At 52.5% G+C, this 14,429-nt stretch overlaps 6 protein-coding genes across 6 annotated transcripts; 3 read left to right on the top strand and 3 right to left on the bottom strand.

The window, feature by feature from the left end:
* Nucleotides 1-223: 223 nt before the first annotated feature.
* On the bottom strand, nt 224-2,018 carry CKM354_001288800 (uncharacterized protein; the record flags this gene model as incomplete). The annotated part of the gene is made up of 5 exons (XM_044808422.1): nt 224-560; nt 618-989; nt 1,058-1,442; nt 1,563-1,822; nt 1,882-2,018. The coding sequence occupies 5 exons, from the start codon at nt 2,016-2,018 to the stop codon at nt 224-226; spliced, it is 1,491 nt and encodes a 496-aa protein (XP_044664357.1).
* A 546-nt stretch (nt 2,019-2,564) lies between these two features.
* On the bottom strand, nt 2,565-4,889 carry CKM354_001288700 (uncharacterized protein; the record flags this gene model as incomplete). The annotated part of the gene is made up of 5 exons (XM_044808421.1): nt 2,565-3,256; nt 3,314-3,970; nt 4,038-4,604; nt 4,675-4,762; nt 4,821-4,889. The coding sequence occupies 5 exons, from the start codon at nt 4,887-4,889 to the stop codon at nt 2,565-2,567; spliced, it is 2,073 nt and encodes a 690-aa protein (XP_044664356.1).
* A 663-nt stretch (nt 4,890-5,552) lies between these two features.
* CKM354_001288600 (uncharacterized protein) lies at nt 5,553-6,671 on the top strand (the record flags this gene model as incomplete). Its single annotated transcript, XM_044808420.1, has 5 exons — nt 5,553-5,812; nt 5,878-6,116; nt 6,177-6,289; nt 6,352-6,432; nt 6,492-6,671. The coding sequence occupies 5 exons, from the start codon at nt 5,553-5,555 to the stop codon at nt 6,669-6,671; spliced, it is 873 nt and encodes a 290-aa protein (XP_044664355.1).
* A 1,900-nt stretch (nt 6,672-8,571) lies between these two features.
* On the top strand, nt 8,572-11,901 carry CKM354_001288500 (uncharacterized protein; the record flags this gene model as incomplete). The annotated part of the gene is made up of 1 exon (XM_044808419.1): nt 8,572-11,901. The coding sequence occupies one exon, from the start codon at nt 8,572-8,574 to the stop codon at nt 11,899-11,901; it is 3,330 nt and encodes a 1,109-aa protein (XP_044664354.1).
* A 265-nt stretch (nt 11,902-12,166) lies between these two features.
* On the bottom strand, nt 12,167-12,572 carry CKM354_001288400 (uncharacterized protein; the record flags this gene model as incomplete). The annotated part of the gene is made up of 2 exons (XM_044808418.1): nt 12,167-12,331; nt 12,408-12,572. The coding sequence occupies 2 exons, from the start codon at nt 12,570-12,572 to the stop codon at nt 12,167-12,169; spliced, it is 330 nt and encodes a 109-aa protein (XP_044664353.1).
* A 1,115-nt stretch (nt 12,573-13,687) lies between these two features.
* Nucleotides 13,688-14,399, top strand: CKM354_001288300 (uncharacterized protein; the record flags this gene model as incomplete). The annotated part of the gene is made up of 2 exons (XM_044808417.1): nt 13,688-14,262; nt 14,309-14,399. 2 exons carry the CDS (start codon nt 13,688-13,690, stop codon nt 14,397-14,399), a joined length of 666 nt encoding a protein of 221 aa, XP_044664352.1.
* Nucleotides 14,400-14,429: the final 30 nt, after the last annotated feature.

The following is a 14,429-nucleotide window of genomic DNA, read 5'->3' as shown; positions in this document are numbered from 1 at the left end:
GACATACGGCACGGGCCTCGGCGGGATGTGCAGACAACCGCACCGGCGTGGGTAGTAATGGTGCAAAGTGGAGGCCCGGCATACGTTCTGGGCACTGAATGATAAGGTCAACTAGGTGGTGACTATGGTCACGTTAGGATCGTGATTTAGATCCAAGGAACGGGATCGTGCTAATATAGTTTCCCGATATCTGCTGCCACACCACCTGCCCTGTTCATTATACCTACGCAAACTCGAAACCCTCGTAGCCTTTGGCGGCGCATTCCGTGATGGTCTTGTAGTACGTAGGCACGCCGCCCAGATAGATCAGGCATTCGCGCTTCTTGCCGGGGATGTTGTCGCCCATGTACCACGATTTTGTACCCGGCAGCAGCGACATGTTCGCAATCGCCCGCACGCTAGCCGCCCATTCCTCTTCCTTGACGCTCGACGCGTTGACAGTCTGTTTTCCCTCCTGCCGCATCTGCTTCAACAAAGACACAATGCACTCTCCCTGCAACTCGGCGCAGGAGGGACCGTTGCACAGCGCCGTTGGAGCCTGTGGGCCATAGGTGAAGAGCCTGCGTGCTCGTCAGTGTTCCACTACGCTCCGTGTGTTGTCGTTCCTCGTTACTCACATGTTCGGGAAATCGCCGACGCACAGGCCCATGAATGTCTTGACTCCATCAGCCCACTTGTCCTGCAGACGCAGATACTTGCGACCCTCTACGTTCATGAAAAGCATCCCTCCGGTGATGGCATCGAATCCGGTAGCACACACAACGTAGTCGAACTCCCATACCTTCTCGCTAGTCTTGATACCCTGCGGCGTGACCTCCTCGATTGGCGTCTCGTTCACGTCTACCAAGTGCACGTGCTCTTGGCTGAACAGCTCATAGAATCCATTTTCGAGCGAAATGCGTTTGCATCCGAACGCGTGCGGTTTCTGCATCGGCGCGAACTTCTCTTTGAGTCTCTCGTTCGGCAGACGCGCTCGAACTTTGTCGCGCCTGCGATACTGCTCGTCAGCTTATACTCCACAAATCACCGCTAGAGATGACATTGAAATTGCACTCACCAGAAGTTATAGGCTTCAGTGTTCGCACTGTCGACAAACAACATGTCCTGGTATGTAGCCAGCCAGTAGTGAAAGTCGCCGTGACTCCACAAGTCCTCATAGGTTTTCAGGCGCTCCTCCTCCGAGTCATCGAACGTGTTTTTGGCAAGAAAGTTGAAGTTAAACCCACCGTAGCTTGAGCTCCTGCCTTTGTACAGCTCATCATACTGCTCACGAGGGATCGCCTGTGTGCTGTGTGTGTCGTACTGGACCTGCTTCATAGGGAGCGCAAGGTTGGGGGTACGCTGAAAAAGCACGAACTCGCTGGCTAGCGGGGCGAGATCTTGACAGAGCCGGATACCAGTGGAACCAGTGCCAATAACCGCAATCTTCTTGCCCTGCAGGTCTGGCTCATCATTGGGCCAGAACGACGGATGCAATCAGGCCCCTTGGAACGTGTCGAGACCTTTGTACTCTGGGATATGGCGTTTGGCTGCAAAGCCAGTGTTGGGCAGGAAGAACTGACACTTATAGGTAACCCCTGCATTGGTAGAAATCATCCACCTAGAAGATGTTTCATCCCAGACAGCGCCCGTCACGAGCGTTGAGAATTGGGTGTCATTAACGAGCTTCCACTTCTCGGCAACATAGCGAAAGTATTTTCGCAGCTCTTCGGAGCCTGGGAAGCGCTGAGACCACATCCAGCCGGTATACAGATCCGCATCTGAAAATTCATAATGAGGTATCGTGCTGTCCACTCTGGCTCCGGGATATCGATTCCAATACCTTGTTTGCATCCGTCAGCCTTTTCGCGGACAGAGCATTGTGAATGGCATAGAACTCACCACACTCCGCCGTAGTCTGACCCACTTTCGACCAGCTTCAAATTGAACCCTTCATCCTTCAAGCGCTTGAGTTGGTACACACCACCAAACCCAGCGCCCACAATCAGTGCATCGAGTTCAATAACTTTCAGCGCCATGCTGAGCCTTGCCACAGATAGTCGCCGATACGACGGGAATGCTGCCATCAAACATATAACCCAGGTCGCGTCATTAGCTCGGGCATCGGATAGCTTGATCCTGCGCCCACGCAGCAGCTGTGTAGCGTGCATGAGCTTCCCTTGGGCGTAATCCTCCTGTGCGCGCACATCCGAAGAAAGTGCCCATAGAGCCGGTTGATCTGGATCTTCGGATGGCTTGACGCCCGCAGTCTCGCGCCCTGCCCCGCGTTGTTGCAGATGAATTACGCCAGGCCTAATTCCCTCGGAGCATGGAGACCCGATGTCAGCATCCGAACCATCAGGACTGCTTCCGGAGATCGGGATGATCGCACATCTGCTTCGAAAGCGCAACATGGCGACAGTAAGGGACTCCACGTATTGACGTATCTGCCGTGATCTTGCGATGAGAGAACGGAGCCATTCGATCGACTCGTGGATTTTGCAGATTGACGTTGTCGATGACTCACGCATACGAAATGACTACATGTACTAGATGGCGGAATTGTTCTCAATGATGTCCTCCCGCTATATGACCATAGAGTCCAATGATTGCGCAGCAGGGACACGAGCCTTTGCGCCTTCCATGAAGTTCGCGAAGAAGCGCGTCAAAGCATCAGTATCATCGACAGACCCAATGTACGACACATACTGATCTGGGCGAACGATTGCGACTACGCCTTCTGTCGAGAGCTCTAAAGTCTTGTATAGCTCTCCGTGACCTTCGTGGTATGACTCTTCGTCGACAAAGATCTTATGGTAGTCCCACCCGTGCATCTCATCATATGGGCGGAGGACTTCGGGAAAGTCGAATATAGTAGTTGAGCCTCTGTCCGCGCTGTGTATCGTGAGAACCTCGAACACCGAGTCGTATCGACTACCAGGTGGTGTGAAGCGTCGTAGAAATGAAGACTTGTCATTGATCGCAGCGCCGAATGCGTCGAGCTTTGTGCGTTGTGCTGGGGTCTGGATGTCTCCGGGAAACAGAATGACTCGCCAGCGGCCGTTGCTGGGAAGTAACTCCTGCAAATGCCAAGGACGTGCGTCGGCTTGATTTAGTACCTTGACGCTGGGAATGCGCTTACCAAGCTCGAGACCCGTTGCAAGAGACTGCTGCGAAGTGACCCGGTGCCCATTCTCCACTGTGACCTTTGTTCCGTCGCCCTGATCAGAGCCATCGCCTTCCTTGGCAACGATCACGCTTGCACCGTAATCAACCGCTGCTCAAGTCAGAGTGCGCTCAAAACAGCATGGTACCCTCGCAATCTTCAGCTCACCTATTCCGCTCGCGAACATATTGCCCTTGACAAAAGCATCTTTGAATTCTTGCATGGAAATGCCCTCGGCATCCATAACATCCTTTGCAGGCCGACCGGAGAACAATCTAGAGAATTTATGGTCGAATTCGATCAAATCCTGCGCAATTCGACGACGCTCCGACTGATAAGTCTTGAGAATCGACAGATCAGACGTTCCTTTGACCACGCTTGCGACTTTCCAGCCTAGATTGAAGGAATCCTGCATCGACACATTCATACCTTGCCCGGCCTTGGGAGAGTGCGTGTGCACCGCATCGCCAGCCAGGAATACACGCTCGTGGGCAGAGAAGTTCGTTCCAACGCGTTGTCCAATCTGGTACGCCGTCCACCAATCGAGCTTGCGGTACGATAGCTTGTAGGGCGACATTATACGCTGAGCCGACTCCAAAATGACTTGTGGGTTGATTTTGGACCTGTCGGCTTTGGCGCCGCCGCTCTCTGCAATGTTCTCGGTGGTCGTGAGCTGGATGTATAGCCGTACCAGCTTGTTCTCTCTCGGAATCACCATTACGCTACCGGATGAAGCCGAATGAATGGCGCAACGCATTCGAATGTCGGGAAAGTCGGTAATTGGAACGATGTCGAGCACGCCCCAAATGTAGTCCGTCGAGTCTCCTGTAGCAGTGTCAGACGAGGGCGCAACTGTGGGCCCGGGGCGAATGTGAGGGCGGGTCAATGCTACCTTCGAGCTTGAAGCCAAGCTGATTGCGCACCCAAGAGTGAGCACCATCAGCTCCAAGCATGAATTTAGCTTTCACAACTTCCTTTTGGCCTGCTTTCCCGTCCAGCGCCTTAGAGTTGATCAGGTCCGGTGTGTCGTCGGCTGCGAGATTGCTACGGAACAGCCCATCCTCTACAGCAGCACCATTCTGCGAAGTTGCTGTCTGTTGCGGCGTAGCTTCTTGCTCGGAGAGGTGTCTAAGATGAACAGTAATCGGATAAGCGTCAGGATCGCTCACCAGGCCTTCATCAATACTGAGCTTTGTGGGAATAATGCCGCGCTCCACAGGACGGCCACCACATTCCTGAATCGTGTCGAGGAAATAACGCTCGATGCGGCCTTGGTGCAGGACTACCTGCTGGAAACGAGAAATGCCCGGAATCGTGTCTGGGATACGGTCACTGAGGCGAATGACTCCCTTCTCGTCCGGGTTCCATAATCTGATCTCGAGCATGTGATTGGATTCTTTCCAGGCGCGGTCCGCGAACCCAAGCGAATCAAAAATTTCCAGAGTACGGCATTGCAGCCCTGTGACGCTTCCGGTCAGATGATCATGTTCATTCCTAATGAGATGTCCAATTCCACGGGCAGCACTCACCGTCAGCTTGTCCGTTGAAGATTTTGGAGTTTCGTTTATCCACAATTCGACAATCGACACCGCATTTGGCTAGCCAGGTGGCCATCATCTGTGGCAAGTCAGTAATCGGCTTGTCAGATGTACACGGAATCTCCCAAAGCGCTTACAAGCCCGGCCGGGCCGGCGCCAACGACAAGGACATCAGTGTAGTCGACTGTGGGTTCAGTGGCAGACATGTTGCTTGCGGTTCGTCCGAAATAGGTTCAATACAGCGTTCGAGCAGATCTTGTAGCACGGTAGAGGTGCTCAACGGGATCTGGTAATGAGTATCTGAGAGCTTTGGCTGCCAGGTTGGCGCTAGATAGCTGTGGTCTATAGCTCCATCCTCGTGGCTTCGAAGTGCCCGCGCCAAGCCACGCAGCACTGCTACTACTCTTGTCGTTGAAGCTAGCAATCGTGTCCCTTCGGAGCTGAGCGTGCTACTAGTCAAAGTCACGCACACAGGTGTCGTGAATACCGCTGTGTGGCAAGTACAGAAGGTTTTCGGATCGGAGACAGCTTCTCGAAAGGTCGGAAGCTCCGAAGAACATGCACACCTCCGAATCCGAGGATCGGCAACGCAAGCCTCTTCTGGTGCGGCGCATGTGGTGTATATTTCGCGAGTTCCATACGCCCGGCACCGGTCACGCCTGGATTGACACTCGATATCGACTGTTTGATGGCTCTCAGTGCGGACGGGTCTATTCAACAAGTTTCAGCCCCGCCCTTTGCTTACGCGACAGCCTTTGTGTTCGCCTTTCCACGCGCGGGAGGGGCACAACATAAAATCTCTATGATATGTTTGTCAAGTCTTCTTTGACAAATACAGCGCATCTCGCTGTGATTCAACGTGTCTGATCATGTCCTCCACCAAGAACACAGCCCTGTATGACCCTGATTTCACCAATAACGTAATCGCGGCAACAGGACCCAATGCGTCCGCACGACTCAAAGAAGTCATGCCAGCACTCATCCGACACGTCCACGACTTTGCAAGAGAGGTCAACCTGACTACGGAGGAGTACATGGCCGGTATTGCCATGATTAATTGGGCGGGTCAGATGAGTAACGACCGACGCAATGAAGGCCAACTGTTGACCGATGTCATCGGCCTTGAAACGTAAGTTTATCTCCGTGGTCCGTCTGCTTACCTGTACGATCCGCGAATTTGACGTAAATTTCTAGTCTGGTAGATGAGATTGCCTACAAGAGCGCAACTGCAGCCGCAAGTTCGGCCACCCCGTCTGCGATACTCGGTCCATTTTGGCGGCATGACGCGCCTCAACGCACGAATGGTGACTCCATCATTCGTACTCGTCCGGCCGACGGTCAGATCTCCTATATGTATGGAAGAGTCAAGGATGCAGCAACGGGCAAGCCAATTGACGGAGCCACGCTTGACGTGTGGCAGGCATCTACTAATGGTTAGCTACGACTGACACACACTACAAGGCTATGCAATTACCGATCTAAGCTTGTTGTAGGTCTATACGAACAGCAGGATGCCGAGCAGGAACCTCATAACCTGCGAGGGGTGTTCACGACAGGCAGCGATGGCAGCTATGCTTTCTACTGCCTGCGACCTACACCGTATCCTGCAAGTGACTCTGCGGAGAAGGCCCAAGAAGTAGCGCACGCGGATGCTAACAGATGCAACAGGTACCCGGCGACGGTCCCGCGGGGAAACTGCTCGACTTACTCGATAGACACCACTACCGGCCCGGCCACATTCATTTGATTGTAAGTCATGCGTTATGCAGAACTTGGAGGTGGAGACTAACTGCGTGCCTCGCTGTTAGCTAAAAGCCGACGGCTACAAGTCCATTACGACCCAAATCTTTGACAAGAAAACGCCGTACCTGAACAATGATAGCGTCTTCGCTGTCAAAGCAGGACTGTGCATCGATTTCTTGCCGCGGATAGGAGATGAGGGTGCCGAATGGGAGACGAAGTATGACATCGCCATGGCAGCATTGTAGATATTCGGCCTGTATGAACTTCGTAGAATCCTGTGTGGGAAGTTGTGCTTGTAGTAGCATTCTGTTACATACAACTTATTACTGCTTTGCAAATGGCGACAGCAGGAGGGCCTAACTCGAGCTGCTAATTTCTGATTTCTGACGCATACGCATACACGGTGCACCGCGAGAATTCTCACTGTAAAGTCGATGTCGTCCATTTCGACCTTGAACTCCAACGAGCCACAATGCACGAGCTAGCTTTGGCGGGTAGCCTAGCTCACCGCTCGCAGATTAGTGGCTTGTGGAAAACGGTGGCAATGCCACTGTTTGATATGAGTATACAGCATGCCTTCGAGCTGAGGATTGTTGTCAGGATCTGATTATGCAACCGAAACACCGCGAATCGGGCACCTCTCGTCGTCGTAATGTAAAAAGCCCATCGCTCTGGAAGCGTTCGGATGGTTCCGATGGCGCGGACTCCCAAAAATCATATGCTAAGAGCGCCCACCGGCAAGCATTAGGATCTCACCCTTGCCAGGTAGGGCTTTGAAAGCCACGCGAAAAACCTCCCCGACTGGTGATAGAATATGCTGTTAGCAGCATCAAGAGGCAAGTCATGAATAGCGATGTTCGAGGAGAGCAAGGCCGCCCCATCTTTCACGGGGCCCTGGCTCATGCGAAGGCACTACGAGTCGACGCATCAGAGTTCGAACGAGGAGGACATTCGCCAAAAGGCACCCGGGAGAAAGAGCAGAAAGTGATGTGTTTCGGAGCATAGTTAGGCCGAAACCGAAGCCTTGGCAGACTTCATCTCCGCCACAACGTCTCCGCAAAGCATCACCTTCTTCACACTCTTCATCGATCTCGCCATGCCCTCAAATGGACGCCTGTGCAATGGAGACCATATTTCTCTTCCAGGAGATGTCGAAAAGGACAAGTTTCATTGTAGACGTCCCCGGAGCTGAGTTCATGACGGACCTCTGTACGTCCCTCGCTGGTGCAAACGACGATGAAAACTCCGCAGCGGTAGCAGATCTCCGGAGCCATTGCTGTGACTTCTCGAGCACGGCCCGGCGCGCCACAACGAGCTCATGCTCTAGCTACCGATCGTGGGAAGAAGAGGCAGTCATGCACCACGGGTCTGCTGCAACATGCGAAGCGAGAGATGCAGCTGTAGTATACAGGAGCCTCACCTACTGATCAGTTCAGGACGACCAGGATACTAACTCGGGCATCCGTGAACCTTATCGCAGCCGTGTTTCATGGTCATGCTCCGACTGCAACAGCGATTGGCTGATCTGTCATCACCTTTTCACCGAACGCGTAGAGCTCAGAGGTTCATGAGTCGATGATGCGTAGCAATCTGGGATGCCGCATTGCATGGTCCGTCGTTGGCCTCCAGAACATGGCACAAGCCTACCCATATCGGGCTGGTCTGAGCCTCCACCTTTGTGCTTGAGCCATGAAGTGCAAAATCCAACAACGAAAGATGCAGGCAACTCAGCGTGCAATATCCCATCAGCGTTCCTGAGCAGCCGACGTCATCCTTGAGAACACTCATGAAACACGAAGCTCTGTCATGGCGTGAGAAGAGAGCCGTGGAAGAACCGGCTCGACCAAGTTGAGTCGCTTCGTGACCACTCCACTGGGTCTGTCGTTTGAATTGTTCCAATCCCGAGTCTGGGCGGCTGTACGTGATGCCACAAGCCGACTGGAGTGCAGAATGTGGACGAGAAGCCGTGCCGCCTTCATGAAACTGCACCTGATAGCATTTCATCGCGACTCATGCGGAAACAGATCTCAGATCATGAGAGTCTCGTATGAGGGTCGCTGCTCGCTGGACACCCCAGCAGGACGGCGGATCTATCATCCTTCTGCTTCGTAGCTAAACACTGTCTATTCCCGCCCCAGCGACAGGATGAACCACACTCGTCATGACTCCATGTTTACATATCGTCGGGCTGCGCAGACAACCTCTTCGACTACATCTTCGCCTCCCACTGAGCTTAGCGAGACGAACGACACAGGGTACAATTCCGATTCGCGATGCCCATCTTCTTCGTCCAAGTCAAGCTTGCACGTCGATGTTGCTGCTGTCCAGGCGGATGTCATCGATCCATCGGGAGAACGTGATCATTTCCAGAAACAAACAGATTCAGAGTTTGATCGCATACGGAACGCCTGCCCTGTGCTCCGCTCAACAGCTTGTGATGAGGAATTTTGCCAGGCAGGACGCATGATAAAGACCAGAGAACCACGAGTCGGACAAGATCGTGAAATCAGCAAAGTACAAGAAGAGGCGATCGATTTCCTCCGGCAACTGCATAGAGATGGCATCATCGCAACGGAGGAGAAGCTTTCTGCGCGACGGGATCATGTCTTGCAGGAACTACAGCAAACATCACAACTCGTTCAGCTGTCTGGCAGATTACCCAATGAGGTAGAGGGCAACTCGAAACTCTCAACATGCGAGCAGAGTATGCTGGCTGGAGGTGTGTGGTGGCAGAAATTCGAAGAGCTCGAACATGGCCTCCGGCTGGCGTGGCAGAACTCTGCAAAATGCATTATGCGAAGTGAGTCATTCAGCTTGCAACTTTGCGATTTGCGACATGTTACAACATCGCGAGAGATGGGCTCGACGCTGGTCGAGAATATGAAGAAGGCTTTCAACAATGGCACTATTACGCCCACAGTATGTGTCTTTCCGGCACGTCTGCCAGGTCAGCGAGGTCCCTTGGTATGGAATGGGCAATTGCTGTCATTCGCCGGATACAAGAACGATGATGATACAATCCTAGGCGATCCGGCCAATGTCGCTTTGACGGAAGCAATCATTGAGCTCGGCTGGCAGCCACCTCAACTTCGCACGCAATGGGACCTTTTACCTCTTGTCACTATGGCCGAAGGAGATGAGCCTTACATCACTAGTATCTCCGAGGATGACTTCCCACTGGTCCGGATCAAACACCCAGATCACGAGCTGGCCTTCGAAAAGCTGAGCTTACGCTGGGTGGCAGCACCAGCTCTCAGTCAACTCGGCTTTGACATTGGTGGAGTACAATACACTGCCACACCTTTCATGGGCTGGTTCATGGACGCTGAAATTGGCGTTCGTGATCTCGCGGACTCGTTTCGATACAATGTCCTTCCCAAGATCGTCGTGGCACTGGGCTGGGCTGAAGACGAAGCCTCATTCGAACGAGCGCCTGAGCACGAAAGACTTGCCAAATTATCGAAAGCGCAAGCTGAACTGACATATGCTGTCTGCCATTCTTATCGCGAAGCAGGCGTCATGATGTCAGATTCTCTGACAGCGTCGTCGATGTACTGCAACTTTGATGATGAACATTTGCGAGAGAAGGGCTACCGCTTGCCGGCGAATCCGTATTGGTTGGCTCCTCCGCAGGGCTCTATCGTACCCATTTGGCATCGCGGAGGTGCGCCGAACTACCAGCCTACGCCGCTGATATGCAAACATGTGCAGAGTCCAATCAAGGCGTGGCGGAGAGAGGTGCAGGAAAGAAGTGCTCAAGCATCGCTACAACATCGTGAACGCCACGATTCGTGCTGGACGGAGGTCGGCACTACTGGCCACGCTGAAGCTCACGAACAGCTTCGGAAGGAGGAGCCCAAGTCTACAGTTCATATACATTATTGCACTGCTGCCAACACTGCGCGGAAGCTGGCTGGCGAACTTCATCGACGACTTTCGAAATCAGCTGGCACGACTTACCGCATCCAGAAGCCCGGAACGCTGAATGGGGTGAGGCCAGATACTCTCAGCCGGGACGACACTGTCTTGATAATTGCAAGCACCACTGGACATGGCGAGATTCCCGCAAATGGTGCAAAGTTCGCCAAGGATCTACAGTCGAGCTTCGATGCCTTGGACCTCAACTTCATGATTTTTGGCAACGGGAGTACGCTGTATCACGATACATATAACGCTGCGGCGAAGCAGATCTACAAGATCCTGCAACAGAAAGGTGCAAGGCCTCTCGCCAGTGGCCTCTTTGAAGGGGACACTGCGGTTAACGATCCTCCTTGGGAACATTTCGAAAAATGGATTGCCGAAGTGGAAAAAGAGCTTGGTGTTGCATGCGACCTTGACGAAAGTCGAGCCACTTTGACCGAGACACATTTGGCTACATCGAGCAAATTCGACATTGTTGCTCAGTACAGGCCTGCGCAACTCATGAAGTGCTCGGGAGAGAAGCCTTCGGGCATCCTACACGTTACGCTTGATGTCAAAGACCTTCACTATGACGCTCTGTCGCATGTCACAGTCATCCCAGCGAACGCGGAAAACGACGTCAAGCGAGCTTTGAGAATACTTCGACTAAACGGACGTGAGCCATTGCCAGATGCCAACGACATGCAAACTGCAATGTTTCTCCGCGATTTCGTGGATTTTGACTGTCCTTTCGCAACTGTAAACTGGACAGATCGGCTCGGCTTGTTGAGTTCGAGGAGAACATGGTTTGAGCGACTACCTCTTCGAGACGCCTTGCAGGCCATGCCTCGCATACTGACATCTAGTGTTTTCTTACGCGATGTCTTCGCTGCGATGCCACTGAAGACGCCTCGTACGTACTCCACCGCTTGCTGTCAAGACTTGCTCAAGGCTCGTGGCAGAGGGCATCAGCTGGAGCTCTTGGTACAGTCGCGACATCAGGGACTCATGGCCAACTTCTTCAAAATTGCTCCATCCGGTACTTCACTTCGAATCAGGCACCACGAATCAAAATGGTCTGCCCTTCTGCAGGACGACAGCAAACCAGTGATCTGCTTTGCAACAGGAAGTGGTCTAGCACCGATCCGATCGCTCCTCCAGCACCGTCTCCATCTCACTCGAAAATCCTACGTAGAAAACGAAGACAATGTGCCCCCACCCGGACCCATTACCTTGATCCTCGGCTTCCGCCCCACAGATACCAATACGATCCATTCCGCCATCCAAGAGCCCATTTCAGCAGGAGTAGTAGACATGTGCCTCCTCACACCCTCGAATCCTACTAAGCTCCGCGCACAAGACCGAATCTTCGAGTCTGGAATCCGAGAACACATCGAGAAAAAGATACGAAACGAGCAGGCGAGTGTCTTAGTCTGCGCGAGCTCACAGGCAGCGGACGATTTTGAAGCGAATCTGAATGGCCTGATAGGATGTCATGTGCGAACTGCGCTGGATGAGAGATATGTGAAAGAGGTGTTTTTGACGAGAGGTGCGAAGACTGACGATACAGTCTGATAAAAGAAAAGCGACAGAAGGCGATAGCGAGCAAACAGAAGCTTCAAAAAGAAATGTACGAAAGCTCCAATTCTTTTGAGCGGACTCTTTTCTCTGGGAATCGGCAATGTTGTTACCTCAGTCCAGGGGCAAAGTTCAGAAACGACTGTGATTTACTACATATATACGGCATTTCAGGTTTCAGTAACGACCGTTTGATCCTATTCTGGTTCCCATTTCGGCACACAAATGAATGAAAGATAAGTCAATCACCGAACGCACTGTTCTACTTCACCTCATAAGCAACAGCGACCTGCAATTCCTCCTCTTCATCGACTCGACCTCTGGCAATAACATTCAATTTTCCCTCATTGTCCGGATCATACAAGTACTTGTAATCTCCGACACGAAATTTTTCGTCTTTGCCAGAAGCGTTGGCCCAGAGTTGGAACTACCACAATACCAACATCAACACTCCTGCATTAACACCAAATGGAGGTAGTTGGTGGGATGATGGTTGGACTCACAGTATCACCCTTCTTCGCACGATCCTTCAAATCGACATCAATGGTCTCGCCAGCGACGAGCTTGGAAGCCAGTGGTTGACCAGTCGGGTTACCGTTGAGGCGGGCTTCGAGGTTGAGCTCGTAGCCGGCGTTGCAGGTGATGTGGAAGGCGGAGACGTGGGACATTGTTGGTTGAGGTTGGAAGGTGGGTGGGGTGGTGGATTGTGTTGATTGTGTTCAGCTGGAGTTGTTGAGCGCTGTGATGAGAATAGGAGGATGATAGGAAAACATGAGGACTCATATACCTTTGGAGCACTGCTGAAGACTGCAAGTGCGGCAGTATTCGACGAGCATTCGACTGGTACTGTTCATTGCACCAATGTCTGCATTCGGCCAATACGCAGGCCGAATATAGCATCTTCACGCTGTTGCTGCCTTAATTCATTCCATCCACCATTGTCACAGCTTTCAAAATTCACGGACTCACTCATGCATTTACGCCGCCTCAAGAAATTCATAAGCCTCGCGATAGTGCAAGTTCCTGCTTGCGGCCACCTCCAGTTGATCAGCTTGTCAAGAATGCTCGTAAGGCTTAGCAACATTCATGCAAATCTACGCCTCCTCGGCATGTCTACAATCTCCAGAGCCATGCCAATACCACGGTTATTCTGCGTTTGGACCACAAGCCGACCAAGGCGTTCGTGGCGCTTTGACCAGCAGTTCGTGAGAATGAGCGGAAAGATAGAGTGCCGATGGTGTTGGCTGAAAGCGGAAGGTTGGGGAGGGTGATTCTTTGTTCGAATTTTGATGAAGAGGAGGTTGGGAGGACCGAGTTTGTATGAGGGGACTGATCGGGCATGTGAATTGTGCTTGGAGGATCGAGAAGTACTCTGTGAAATTGACATGCATTGGTTTGGAACTTGATCGGGAGGTTGTGAGATGTAGAGAAGCCTTATAGAAAGAGGTATGCAATGGTAGTTGGCGACTGCGACTGTTCAGCGCTGCATAGGCGAACCGGAACTCATGATAACCAATGCACTGTCCATCGTAGTTCGAGTTTTCAACAGATGTCGTGCAACACATCGTCACTTACTCATCCTGACGAAGAAGCCTTGGCATGTGATGGTACAGATCCGAACAACTTCCGCTGAGTGGAGACTGCGCATCATATCGACCTCAGTCTGAGAGTGCCCTGTGTTACAATGCGTCTACAAGTACTGAAGAGTCTGCCAACACGTTAGCACGAGACAACTCTTACCGACTGCCACCAGGTCCCGTCACGCCAGAAGACACCTCCCATCATGAGCGCCAAAGAGTACCTCGCAGAGCAACACTCCCAGGCTCAGTCGGTCGTCCAAGAAACCGCGAACACAGCAAAAATCAGCCTTATCTCTCCTCTCAATACTCTTTTCCTCCTCGCAGTCTCTGCCCAGCTCTACGCCTACCTCATCCACTTCCGCCATCCTGCCTCTGGAACGCGTTCACCGGGCTACATCCACTTCTTCAAAATCCTCTCCGGAGTTTCCACCTTCGCAACATTTTGGCCCAGTTTCATACGCGGCGAGACCGTAAAATCCCTAGGCGGAATCGGCGTCCTCTTTGCAATTCTCGCAAGTCTACTCTTCCTCGCTTCTTTGACTCTCTTCGCCTGGACAGCATACACAACCTCCCCGCTCGGCCGTCTATCCGTCATATTCGGCAAAGCTTCTCCAGAGTTCGTCATCACCACAGGACCTTACCAGTATATCCGGCATCCTACCTATGTTTCCTACGCTGGGACTTGGATTGGGTGTATTTTCATGCTTCTTTCGAGAGGACATTTCGGCGATGCGTGGTTTTATGTTTCGGTGATTTCGCTGGCGGGTTTGAGCTGGTTGTATCGGGAAGCGGCGGAGCAGGAGGAAGCGGAGTTTCGGGTCAAGGCGACGAGGGGGGGAGGTGAGAGATAAGTATCAGGAGTATAGTACGAGGGTGGAGGAGAGGTGGTTTCCGGGGATGGCGCAGGTGATTTGATGGGGCGGGGAGGAGTGTTGGCGGTGAGGG

Source organism: Cercospora kikuchii (genome assembly GCF_019650295.1).
Source record: "Cercospora kikuchii DNA, contig_00009, whole genome shotgun sequence".
In the NCBI taxonomy this organism is placed as follows: Eukaryota; Fungi; Ascomycota; class Dothideomycetes; order Mycosphaerellales; family Mycosphaerellaceae; genus Cercospora; species Cercospora kikuchii.
Note: the sequence above shows the minus strand (reverse complement) of the source record. Positions and strands in the feature narration are given on the sequence as shown.